This window comes from Gymnogyps californianus, chromosome 11 (assembly GCF_018139145.2).
Source record: "Gymnogyps californianus isolate 813 chromosome 11, ASM1813914v2, whole genome shotgun sequence".
NCBI lineage: Eukaryota > Metazoa > Chordata > Aves > Accipitriformes > Cathartidae > Gymnogyps > Gymnogyps californianus.
In genome coordinates this window covers 15,669,507-15,681,987 of record NC_059481.1, presented here as the reverse complement: position 1 = coordinate 15,681,987, position 12,481 = coordinate 15,669,507, and the positions used below count along the sequence as shown (strand labels likewise).

Below are 12,481 nucleotides of genomic sequence, written 5' to 3'. Positions count from 1 at the left end.
AATGGGAAAGCAATATAATATGTGATCTATAATAACACTTCAGTCTGTGGTACATAGCAGAGCATCTTATTTATTTGTCTGACGGACTCATTTCCCAAAGCAAGAGGCACTTTGAGACAGCGTCCTTCCCCAAGGACCGGCTTTCCCTGCCAGCCACATGTAGGAGGCTTAAGGGGCAGCTGAAAGCATTGCACTGCCCCGCAGCAGCATCCGCAGCACTCGGCTCCCTATGAACAAACAGCTGTCACAAATCCTTTCTCCCTGTGTTATTTCTTGCAGGTAAACTATGACCACTTTACTGTTAGTGTTTGTGTGTTTGCGAGTCATCACCGCAGCCGTCTCTGTGGAGCTCTCAGGTACGTGCCCCGGGGTGTGGAAAGCAGGACTGAGCAATGTGCTGCGCTCTGGTCCCATCACCGAGCGCGGGCAGCTGCCAGAAATAAGTGTACCCAAGATCTGCTCTGTGTACACACAGGGCTCCTCTATTTGGATGGCTGCTATGCCATAGCCTCTCACTGTTCTTGTGCTTGGGGAGCCAGGGAGATAGCTCCAGGCAAAGGCAGATTTATGGGGAAACTAAGTGAATTTCAGCATTCCCTTTTTTAAACCCTATCAGGTGTGATCTCGTAGTGTGGGCAGCAGCTACACTGCAGTAGAGCCCTTCATTCCCTTCATTCCCACATCCAGCACTAGTCCAAATCCCAAAAGCAACCATGGCGCAAGGGTCATGGTTGTAACTTCCCTTTCTGCAAGTTATTTTCAGCAGGCTAGACCACAAAGTCTGAATATGTGGGTACAGGTTTGCAAAGCAGATATAGGCATTGGAGCATATGGAAGCACTGGATATTTTGGATAGAATGCGTTATTGATGTAACCATTGGTTTGTTTGGGAACTGGCAGACAGTAGCGATGGCCTGGAAGTGAAGATACCTGAGCAGTCTCCCCTGCGTGTTGTCCTGGGAAGCTCCCTGAACATCCCCTGCTACTTCAACATCCCAGAGGAACAGGACACCAGTGCTCTGCTGACCCCACGGATCAAATGGAGCAAACTCTCAAACGGGACCGAAGTTGTCTTGCTAGTGGCCACCGGTGGGAAAGTCCGGCTCAACACCGAGTACAGGGAGGCGATCTCTTTGCCCAATTACCCCGCCATCCCCACTGATGCCACCTTGGAAATCAAGGCGCTGAGATCCAACCACACTGGGATTTATCGCTGTGAAGTGATGTATGGGATTGAGGACAGACAAGACACAATAGAGGTCCTAGTGAAAGGTGAGATCCTGCCTTTGCCCTTTCCTCTCAAGATCTTGTTGCCTGGCCTGGGCAGAAGGGAGGAAGAAATATATGGGCAGAGGAGGTCCTGCTCTCCCCGTAGGCATAAACCCTTTCAGTCAGGTCACAGATAAGGCGATGGGTAGGTGAGCAGAAGCCATGGGCCAGGCATTTTTTTTAGCAGGCTAGGACCAGACTAAACAAAGCAGTAAAATGACTCATGGCAGAATATACAGCAATAAAATCACTCTTCCAGCAGAAGGTGAGTTACAGAGACAGCAAGATGACATCCTTGGCGGGAGGTGGTACTGGATGCGCTGGGCTATTGCTCAAAGGGGTGAAGCTGGAACAGGGCCATTATAAGACCTTTGATTTCTTCCAAACATTTTAGGAGATGCGATGCCCTCAGCTGGAGAATTGGTCCGTTCTGGAAAAACTTTCCCCACCGTCTTGCAAAGCCCATCCTAGTAATAGGTGGATAAAATAACAAAAGTTTCCTACAATCCTTATCTTTATCGTGGTTTTTGCTTTCAGTGTAGGACAGGGAGACAGCTTCCACTACAACAGTTAACCGGCAGGTCTCTGCTGCTCACATGCACTGGAGTACATATCTGACAGTGGAGGCTGGGAGCCCCCTCATTGCCTCCTGGTGAATTTTCCACTTGACTTAAAGCCTGCTCGTGCCAGACCAGAGAGTACCGATAGCCATCCTTTATAAATATCCCTATTCTTCAAAAAAATACGACTTAGACACGTTTGCAGCAGATCTGGAGATTTTAAGTGTATTTGCCTCTTATTATTGTTTCCTGGGTGTTTGTACAGTGACTGACACTCTGCAATCCTTAATCCTGAGCAGGACCTTGGGAGGTGGCAGCTTTCAAACCTGCGCAGCAGCAGCACCACAGTCCCTGCTCTGCCCCACTGGCTGATTTCTGAACCGTGCATTTAGAACACTGCACAGAGCTGTATCAGGAAAGTATTGAGTCCTTCTGACGGTGATATAGCTCTGTGTTCTAGGCAATGGGTTCCCTCCCACTGTTCACACTACTATTCAGGTACTGGCTTTTCATGCACCGTGACTTTGTTACAGCACCATGGGAGAGCAACCACTGTCCTAGGTCACCAATGTGCTCCACAAGGTCCTGTGAAAGGAGCCCATCAAGTCACCCTTGGTGTGAGATGCTCAAATACAGACAATCAGCATAAATAGTTCATTGTTTCTAGTTGACCTGTAGTATTTGTTCTTTGAATTCGTAACTTCTTTGGAAGGAAAGGGGCTGGTTGCTCTCTAGCAGACGTGTCAGTGATGGCCATTGTGTTTTCCAGGCATCGTATTCCACTACAGAGCAATCTCCACAAGGTACACCTTGAACTTTGAGAAAGCAAAGCAGGCCTGTATCCAGAACAGTGCTGTCATTGCTACTCCCGAGCAGCTGCAAGCTGCCTACGAGGATGGGTACGAGCAGTGTGATGCTGGCTGGCTGGCTGATCAGACTGTCAGGTAATGAACGGTGGAGGGGAAAGGAAAGCCACAGGAGGGTCGTTGGGGAAGGGCTTCTCTAATGAAGCCACTGACTGAAAACGGTTGAGAAACAGTTGCTAAATAGCAGCTGTTTTAATTGCTGGTGTGCAGAGGGAGGTGGTGGATTGCAAGCCATTCTCTGCCAGAGGGGAATCTGTAGTAGGAAAGCAGAGTGATCACTGTCCTTCTCAGCTGGTGGTGACAGCTGAGTGGACAATGGCTTAATCCTGATCCTTCATCCTCCCTGAACAAAACAGATGCTATGCCAAGATGGACAAGTGTGGCTCAACTGTATCGAGCTGTGGACCCCCCACTGGGGAGGCACCTTGGCCTGATGTCTTTAGCCGGTGCTCCCAGGGACCTGCTATGCTCAGGACCGTCAGAGGGAGGGCAGGACAGCAGATCATCCTTCCCCGTAATCCAGGAAAAGCCATAAATCATCACACTGCACAGTGCTCCGCAGCTCCCTCCCAGCCTTGCTGCGGCTGCCAGGGTCCTGCCCCCCCGCCTCCTTACGCACCCTCTCTCCCCCCAGGTACCCCATCCACTGGCCCCGCGAGCGCTGCTACGGCGACAAGGATGAATTTCCAGGAGTGAGGACCTACGGTGTCCGTGAGCCAGATGAAACCTATGATGTTTACTGCTATGCAGAGCAAATGCAAGGTGATTTGGGGCTTTTATTGTTACTAGACGCAGAAGCAGCCAAAACTCTGATCATGCCTAGACTGGACAATAGTAAATACAGAGGCAAAGGGCCTAGAGGCAAGACAGGTTAAAGATGGAAAAGCACATACCCCAGCAAGGCCAGATGTTCTCTACAGTCTCTTTGTTAGACCTTGGACAATTTTAATGTCAAATGACTAATGCAGTACAGAGGGTGGAGTCCGTCTACCCTCCACCAGAGTCCATGCCGTCCTGCATGTCTCTGGTCATCCACTTGAGGGTGTGACATTCAGAGGTGTCCATCAGCCATGCTTATGACAGGGATCCATTGAAATATTCAGCACATCAGAACGGAAATTGTCCTTTATCTTCCTCTTGCCCTGTGGCTCCAGCTGGTTTGGTATGTTTTGCTCCAGTCTGTATTCGGTCTGTAAGATTCTCTTTCTTCTGGTCTTTATAGACAGTCACCAACATGAGGCTGCAGTTCAGCTGTAATACACAGGACTTTTCATCTTATCCAGACTCTCAGGAGTGGGAAGGGGAAAGAAAGGGAATTGGGATTAAATTCTGCAGCTAATTCCTGTGCTAATGGATGGTGTGATTGCAGGTAAAGTCTTCTATGCCACCGCCCCCGAGAAGTTCACCTTCCAAGAAGCTTTCGACAAATGCCGCAGTTTGGGAGCCCGTTTGGCCACTACGGGAGAGCTGTACTTGGCCTGGAAGGATGGCATGGACATGTGCAGCGCAGGCTGGCTGGCCGATCGCAGCGTCCGCTACCCCATTTCCAGAGCACGGCCCAACTGCGGAGGAAACCTGGTGGGCGTGCGGACAGTGTACCTGTACGTCAACCAAACGGGGTACCCTCACCCCGACTCTCGCTACGATGCCATTTGCTATAGTGGTGAGTGCATCGGGGCTGTGGGACTAAGCAATGTGTCTCTACACATCAGCAAGCAGGAGCTCCCTGGCCAGAGCTAACCTCTTGCTTCTTTAATTTTTTTTTTTAAAAAGGTGGGGAAAAGCAGGTTTGGCAAAGGACTTAGTCCCCCGCTCATGTTCAGGTAGAAAGCAGATCCAGAAAGTGCACAGATGCCTGACCTGTACGGGGAGGCTCTGAGGAGGTGGGTGTAACACAGCCCTCTTCTCTCCAGTCCTCCCACACCTTCCAGCTTTGGTAGCTCTCCTGGAGACATGGAGCAGAGCTCAGGTGCTTCATGTACAACATTTTGAATGCTGGAGGTGGAAGAGAAGGAAGAAGAGAACAGATCTGACCCTGAAGATGTGTATAGTGCTGTGATGAGGAACAGACACATGCCTGAGTTTCCACGCTGGTATAAATCAGAGACTGCAGCAGTCTCTGGCAATCAGAAATGGGGCAAAATTGCACCTAGGAAGTTGAGAGCATCCCAGCTACTCCCTCTTTCTTCTAACTGCACACTTCTCCCTGCAGCAAGAAGAGGGCAAAGCACAGTGGTGTATGGTCTATTCAAGGCAACCGGAGGCTAACATTCAAATCTGATTGCCATCTTTAAAAAAATGATAACAATGTTTTAAAATACGTTTTGAAACCCCTTTGATACAGACCTATTGTGCCCAGATGCATGCATGATCAGTGTGTCAGGAGGCGCTGTAAAACCTCCCAGACCCCTTGGAGGTATGCAGCTACATGGGCAAGCTAAAGACTGGTCCACCAAGCCACAGCCTTCTGGTTATCTCAGGGTATGCATCTGAAACTGCTGAGTACAGCCAGTCCTTGTCTGAGCATTTCTATCTAATTCTCTGAATCCCTTGAGGTCTGAGAGGTACTGGCTAAAATGAACTAGCAGGAAAATGGAATTGGAAATAAATAGAGCAGGGAAAGCAGTATTAGGGGAAAAGCCTGACAGTGTCTCATTAACTCTCCCTCCCCAGCCAAGACCTGCCTTGCTGTGTATCCAAGATGTCCCATCCCTCCCTCACCTGCCCAGTTCTGCTTTATGCTGCTCTTTAACCACTGTCCTTGCTGTAGGCTGACCTGCTCAGTGGCATGTTAGGCACGTTCTCCCACACCCAAGGGATGTAACTTGAGCAGAAAAGTGATTTGGGAGGGGAAAGGTGGGAGCTGTTTGAATGTATTTGGTACAGCAAGTGGCCTTGGCTGTCCTGGTGATGGGGTTAGCATGCTTATATGTGATGAGGTCTTAAGTTGTCGCCTGGGCAGAGCAGAAGGAAATCGTGATCCTGGTGAGACTTCATGCATTGAGTGTGAGGATCCAGTTGTCTTTCTCCCACGGCTCAGACCTGCTGTGGAAGTTATCCAAGCTCCCCTACTTCCCTCCGGCCACCTTAAATTCCTTGCAGCAGGCACTAGAGGTCAGTGCAGACTTGGATATGGGCAAGGTGTTCCCGGGAAGGAGAGCTGGGAGGAGAGCAGGGAAAGTCCAGCTGTGGAGCATGCGGTGGCTCATTGCCTCTGACTCATGAACATGTCCTCCGTGCTGAGGTGTTGTACAGAGCCATAGTGGAGGAAGGAAAACCATTTCTTTTACCAGACCGTCATGATTGCCCCGCTCCTCTCAGAGCCAGCAAACACCCAGCTTCATGTCGGAGGCAGCACCAGCGCAGTACACCTTGCTAGACTGACCATGTCCTCTCTGATTGCTGCTTTGTCTCCTGGTGTAGGGGAGGACGTTGAGACTCTGGTCCCAGGGCAGTTCATCGATGAGACGGAAAGCGAGCTGGGCAGCGCTTTCACTGTCCAGACCGTCACCCAGACCGAAGTGGAGCTACCTCTGCCACGCAACGCCACGGAGGAGGAGGCCCGCGGCAGCATCGCCACCCTGGAGCCCATTGAGATCACACCCACTGCCACTGAGCTGTACGAGGGCTTCACTGTCCTGCCCGATCTCTTCGCCACCGCTGTCACAGTAGAGACAGCTGCCCCAGAGGAGGAGAACGTGACCAGGGGGGAGGTCACAGGGGTGTGGGCTGTACCTGAAGAGGTCACCACCATAGCCTTAGGCACAGCCATCACCACCGAAACGGCAGAGGTGAGCTCGGTGGAAGAGGTCGTGAGGGTGACTGCCACACCAGGACTAGAGCCTGCCTCAGCGTTCACAGTGGAAGATCAGCTCGTGCGAGTGACAGCAGCCCCCGGTGTCGGTCTCCTCCCTAAGCAGCCCATCTCCCCCACAGGTAAGTCACCAGGACTCCGAGAAGCCTGAAGATCAGTTTCTCCTAGATGTAACCATTCACCTGAAAACAGTCTGAGCTTCTGCCATCGCAGAGGTCATCCAGGTCCCTGGAGATGTGCAGGCCTGACTGGGGTCAGGGACAGGCTGAGTGCCTCCGCTACAGTAGGACAGGAGCGGTGAGGACGAGGCTGTGGGCCACCCCATCATGTGCTGAAAATGGCTCAGCTGGCTGATGGTTGGGGCTGCAGTGGTCACACTCTGCACTCCCATGTGCATCTGGCTCCAGGGAAGGGGAAAGTCAAGGTAGGAAGATCCTAGAGGAGGGCTAAAGAGATCCCCAGAACATCACCCTCGATAGCAGCGGAGTTCAATGAATGAGGCATCTCCATCGAAGTGGGTTTGACAGGCACTGGTCCTTGCACTGTTGTTGGGAAGACCCTTTCTGGTCACGCATCTCGGTGGAGGGCGGGTCCCATATCTGCTGTCTCACTACAGCTTCTCTTCCCCCAGGTGTGGTGTTTCACTACCGTGCCGCCACCAGCAGATACGCCTTCTCCTTTGTCCAAGCCCAGCAGGCCTGCCTGGAGAACAACGCAGTTATCGCCACTCCCGAACAGCTCCAGGCTGCCTACGAGGCTGGCTTTGACCAGTGTGATGCTGGCTGGCTGCGGGACCAGACAGTCAGGTAAAACTATATTGACTTGGGGAAGACAGGTCTCAAAATGACTATTCAGCCATGAAATTGAGGCTTTACTCTGGTCTGTCCTGCTGCCCTGCTCATCAGCATCTAAAGCTTTCCTGACCTAAGGCTGTCTCCAGGCCATGATATGTAGTGGTCAAGAGACCTGTTCTTCTCAACCTGTTCTACCTGTTTCCTAACCTGTGTATATTTCCTGCAGCGGTGAGCTCCCCTGACATGTAGGAAAAGTGGAGGAAAGTTTGTGTTCATTGCCCCAAGCTGTAAGTGGACTTGTTTCCAGGTCACGCTGGGGGCTCTGAGCACCTCTAACGGTGAAGTGTTCATGCCCTGCTCCCAAGTACGCTGAGGTTCTTCAGTCCAGGGTACATAAGGCTGACCTTGGATTACCTCCTCTCTTCTTCTTTTGGTAGGTATCCCATTGTGAATCCCCGAAGTAACTGCGTAGGAGACAAAGAGAGCTCTCCGGGCGTGCGGTCATATGGCATGCGCCCGGCCTCAGAGACCTACGATGTGTACTGCTACATCGACAGGCTCAAGGGTACGTTCTCCTCCTTCCTCTGGGCACGGCTGTGGAGCAAAAATGTGCTTCACACCCCCACATCTGCGTGTGCGTGGGTGGGATGCAGGGACTCATGCCTGTTTTCTCTCCCATCCCTCAGGCGAGGTGTTCTTCGCAACCCAGCCAGAGCAGTTCACCTTCCCAGAAGCCCAGCAGTACTGTGAGAGCCAAAACGCCACGCTGGCCTCTGTTGGCCAACTCCATGCTGCCTGGAAGCAGGGCCTGGACCGATGCTATGCTGGCTGGTTAGCCGACGGCAGCCTCCGCTATCCCATCGTGAGCCCCCGTCCCGCCTGCGGGGGGGATGCGCCTGGCGTGAGAACTGTCTACCAGCACTACAACCAGACAGGCTTTCCCGACCCACTGTCCCGGCATCATGCCTTCTGCTTCAGAGGTACCCTCCCACCCCTTGCAGGGCATGTAGGCCTGTCCCTCAGGGAAAGGGATGTCACGAGGGAGGCTGGGCACATCGGGGTGCTGGTTTGGGCAAAGCACTTCACCGGCATCTTGGACTGTGAATTTTTGGAAACTTCCTCCAATACCTTTTCGTTCCAGCTCTGCCACCTGCGGAGGAGGAGGGGGTCACCTCGTTCTTTGAAGAAGAAGTGCTGGCAACCCAAGTGATCCCTGGAGTGGAGGGGATACCCTCCGGGGAGGAGGTGACCGTGGAGACAGAGTTTGCCACTCAACCTGAGAATCAGACAGCCTGGGAGACAGAGGTCTTTCCAACCGACGTGTCGCTGCTCTCAGGTGGGTCAGAGCTCCCCTGTCTCCTGGGTCGCGCTTGGCTGGTGTTGTAGGGTTCGGACACTCCCAGAATAAATGGGCTGTGTCCTTGCTGAAGGGGACTCCCTCTAAATCTAGGCGATTATCACCATATTAGCAAAGTCTGAGGCTGTGTACACAGGAGGAGCTACACGTGTATATTATTGAACTTTTGTCTAGGACTGAACTAAATGACCAGCAGACCAGCACACACAGCATTGCAAGAGCACCTTACAAAATTTGTTGTTGTGTATCTGGGATGGAGAAGGCAGGCAAGAAACAGATCTCAGGCCATGCCTTCTAGGGAGGACAGAGCTGCAGTGTGGTCAGAGCAGCACCAAACTTTTTCTCTTCTACATGTTATCTCCAAGGAAGCAGTAGCTTGGTTTTGGCACCTAGGAATTGGTGTCACTGTTGCCAGTGTCCTGTGTCAGAAGATTATATATTCTGTCAGTTTCCCAGAGATATTTAATATATAGTTGTTTAAGATATAACGCTCATTAACAAATTTGAAGGCACCAGATTATTTCTGCAAGCATATAGGACTTTGTGCCTTTATCCCAAAGGTATCAGTTTGGAGGTAAAGTCAATCAGGAAATTGTTAATAGCTTCTTTAAAACAATTTAGTAAATAATCTTCCTATCTCCCTCTCTTTGTCCACTCTTTCTTTTCCAGTAAGTCCAGCTGTTTTTCCTCCAGCTACCGTAAGACCAGAGGAAACAAGTACCGATGCTTCTGTCAGTGAAGTGTCAGGAGAGGTGACTGTATCTGGAGAACGTCAAGTCAGTGGTGAATCTTCGGCATCCGGGTGGGTATCTGGAGTCCCAGATACAAGCGGAGAACCGACTTCTGGAGTTTTTGAAATTAGCGGAGAACACTCGGGGATTGGAGAAAGTGGATTACCATCAGTAGACCTGCATACCAGTGGCTTTTTACCTGGAGAAAGTGGGCTACCCTCAGGGGACCTAAGTGGCATGCCTTCTGGCATTGTTGACATCAGTGGCTTACCTTCTGCAGAGGAAGACATATCGGTGTTTACTTCGAGGATACCAGAAATTAGTGGGATGCCATCTGGAGTGGAAAGCAGTGGGCTGCCTTCTGGATTTAGCGGAGAAATCTCTGGCACTGAGCTAGTCAGTGGCGTGTCATCTGGAGAGGAAAGTGGACTCCCCTCTGGTTTTCCTACCGTCTCTCTTGTGGATACCACATTGGTGGAAGTTGTAACAACAGCACCAGCACGGCAAGAGGAGGGAAAAGGATCCATCAGAGTCAGCGGTGAAGGAGATCTGTCAGGGTTCCCGTCCACTGAGTGGGACACCAGTGGCGGAGTCCAAGGTTTACCCTCAGGAGCTGAGCTCAGCGGGGAGCCCTCCGGAGGGCCTGAGCTCAGCGGGGAGCCTTCTGGGGTGCCCGAGCTCAGTGGGGAGCCCTCCGGAGGGCCTGAGCTCAGCGGGGAGCCCTCCGGAGGGCCTGAGCTCAGCGGGTGGCCCTCAGGACTGGATGTCAGTGGAGAACCATCTGGAACACATGAGGTCAGTGGCCTGGTGGACCTAAGTGGCCTTACTTCTGGTATCGATAGAAGTGGTGAGGCCTCGGGCATTACCTTTGTAGATGCTAGTTTGGAGGAAGTGACAACAACCCCCTCAATTACGGAAGCAGAAGCAAAAGAGATTTTGGAAATCAGTGGATTGCCTTCAGGAGGTGAAGATGCATCAGGCATGGTATCTGGGAGTTTAGACATCAGTGGCGAGCCTTTTGGGCATGTAGACTTTAGTGGGAGTGTTTCTGGAGTGCTCGAGATGAGCGGACATCCGAGTGGAGTGATTGACAGCAGTGGAGAAGTCTCTGGAGTTGATGTCACCAGTGGCCTACCGTCTGGAGAGGAAAGTGGACTCACCTCTGGCTTTCCCACAGTCTCTCTTGTGGATACCACTTTGGTGGAAGTTGTAACACAGACGTCAGTTGCACAAGAGGTGGGAGAAGGGCCATCTGGGATGATAGAAATCAGTGGATTTCCTTCTGGAGACAGAGGACTATCTGGAGAAGGGTCTGGAGCCATGGAGACTAGTGGGTTTCCTTCAGGGACAGGAGACTTCAGTGGAGAGCCATCCGGGATCCCGTATGTCAGTGGAGACATTTCTGGAGCCACAGATCTAAGTGGACAATCTTCAGCAGTGACTGATATTAGTGGGGAGGCCTCAGGGCTTCCAGAAGTCACTTTAGTCACTTCTGATTTAGTAGAAGTTGTGACAAGACCAACAGTATCACAGGAACTGGGTGGGGAAACAGCTGTCACATTTCCCTACAGTTTTGGGCCAAGTGGTGAGGCCTCTACATCTGGTGAACTAAGTGGGGAAACATCTGCATTGCCAGAAAGTGGTACAGAAATATCAACAGCTTATGAAATCAGTGGTGAAACATCTGCATTTCCTGAAACTAGTATAGAAACATCCACAATTCAAGAAATCAGTGGGGAAACATCTGCATTTCCTGAAACTAGTGTAGAAACATCCACAATTCATGAAATCAGTGGGGAGACATCTGCATTTCCTGAATTGAGCACAGAAACATCAACAATTCAAGAAATCAGTGGGGAAACACCTGCATTTCCTGAAATTATCATAGAAACATCCACAAGTCAAGAAGCCAGGGGTGAAACATCTGGCTATCCTGAAATTGTAATAGAAACATCCACAGTTCAAGAAGTAAGTGGGGAAACCTCTGTGTTTCCTGAAAGTAGCACAGAAACATCCACAATACAAGAAATCAGTGGGGAAATATCTGCATTTCCTGAAATTAGAATAGAAACATCCACAAGTCAAGACATCAGTGGGGAAACGTCTGCATTTCCTGAAATTAGAATAGAAACATTCACAAGTCAAGAGGCCAGGGGTGAAACATCTGCCTACCCCGAAATTAGCATAGAAACATCCACAGTCCATGAAACCAGTGGAGAAACATCTGCATTTCCTGAAATTAGCATAGAAACTTCAACAGTCCACGAAATCAGTGGAGAAACATCTGCTTTTCCTGAAATTAGCATAGAAACTTCAACAGTCCATGAAATCAGTGGAGAAACATCTGCCTTTCCTGAAATTAGCATAGAAACTTCCACAGTTCGTGAAATCAGTGGAGAAAGTTCTGCATTTCCCGAAATTAGAATAGAAACATCCACAAATCAAGAAGCCAGGGGTGAAACGTCTGCCTACCCTGAAATTAGCATAGAAACATCCACAGTCCATGAAACCAGTGGAGAAACATCTGCATTTCCCGAAATCAGCATAGAAACTTCGACGGTCCATGAAATCAGTGGGGAAACGTCTGCCTTTCCTGAAATTAGCATAGAAACTTCGACAGTCCATGAAATCAGTGGGGAAACGTCTGCGTTTCCCAAAATCAGCATAGAAACTTCGACGGGCCACGAAATCAGTGGCGAAACATCTGCCTTTCCTGAAATTAGCATAGAAACTTCAACAGTCCACGAAATCAGTGGGGAAACATCTGCATTTCCTGAAATTAGAACAGAAACATCCACAAGTCAAGAAGCCCGAGGTGAAACATCTGCATTTCCTGAGATTAGCATAGAAACTTCTACAGTCCACGAAATCAGTGGGGAAACATCTGCATTCCCTGAGATTAGCATAGAAACACCAACAATTCAAGAAGCCAGGGGTGAAACATCTGCCTATCCCGAAATTAGCATAGAAACATCCACCGTTCAAGAAGTAAGCGGGGAAACTTCTGCATTTCCTGAAATTAGAATGGAAACATCCACAAGTCAAGAAGCCAGGGGTGAAACATCTGCCTATCCCGAAATTAGCATAGAA

At 50.4% G+C, this 12,481-nt stretch overlaps 1 protein-coding gene across 1 annotated transcript in view; it reads left to right on the top strand.

The window, feature by feature from the left end:
• The first annotated feature begins 286 nt into the window (after positions 1–286).
• Positions 287–12,481, top strand: part of ACAN (aggrecan) — a 28,460-nt gene continuing 16,265 nt past the window's right edge. Inside the window, 12 exon segments of the mRNA XM_050903220.1 lie at positions 287–356; positions 901–1,272; positions 2,599–2,773; positions 3,330–3,457; positions 4,065–4,358; positions 6,119–6,631; positions 7,141–7,315; positions 7,741–7,868; positions 7,990–8,283; positions 8,445–8,639; positions 9,330–11,133; positions 11,554–12,453. Of these exon segments, the coding sequence (XP_050759177.1) occupies positions 287–356; positions 901–1,272; positions 2,599–2,773; positions 3,330–3,457; positions 4,065–4,358; positions 6,119–6,631; positions 7,141–7,315; positions 7,741–7,868; positions 7,990–8,283; positions 8,445–8,639; positions 9,330–11,133; positions 11,554–12,453 (5,048 nt within the window).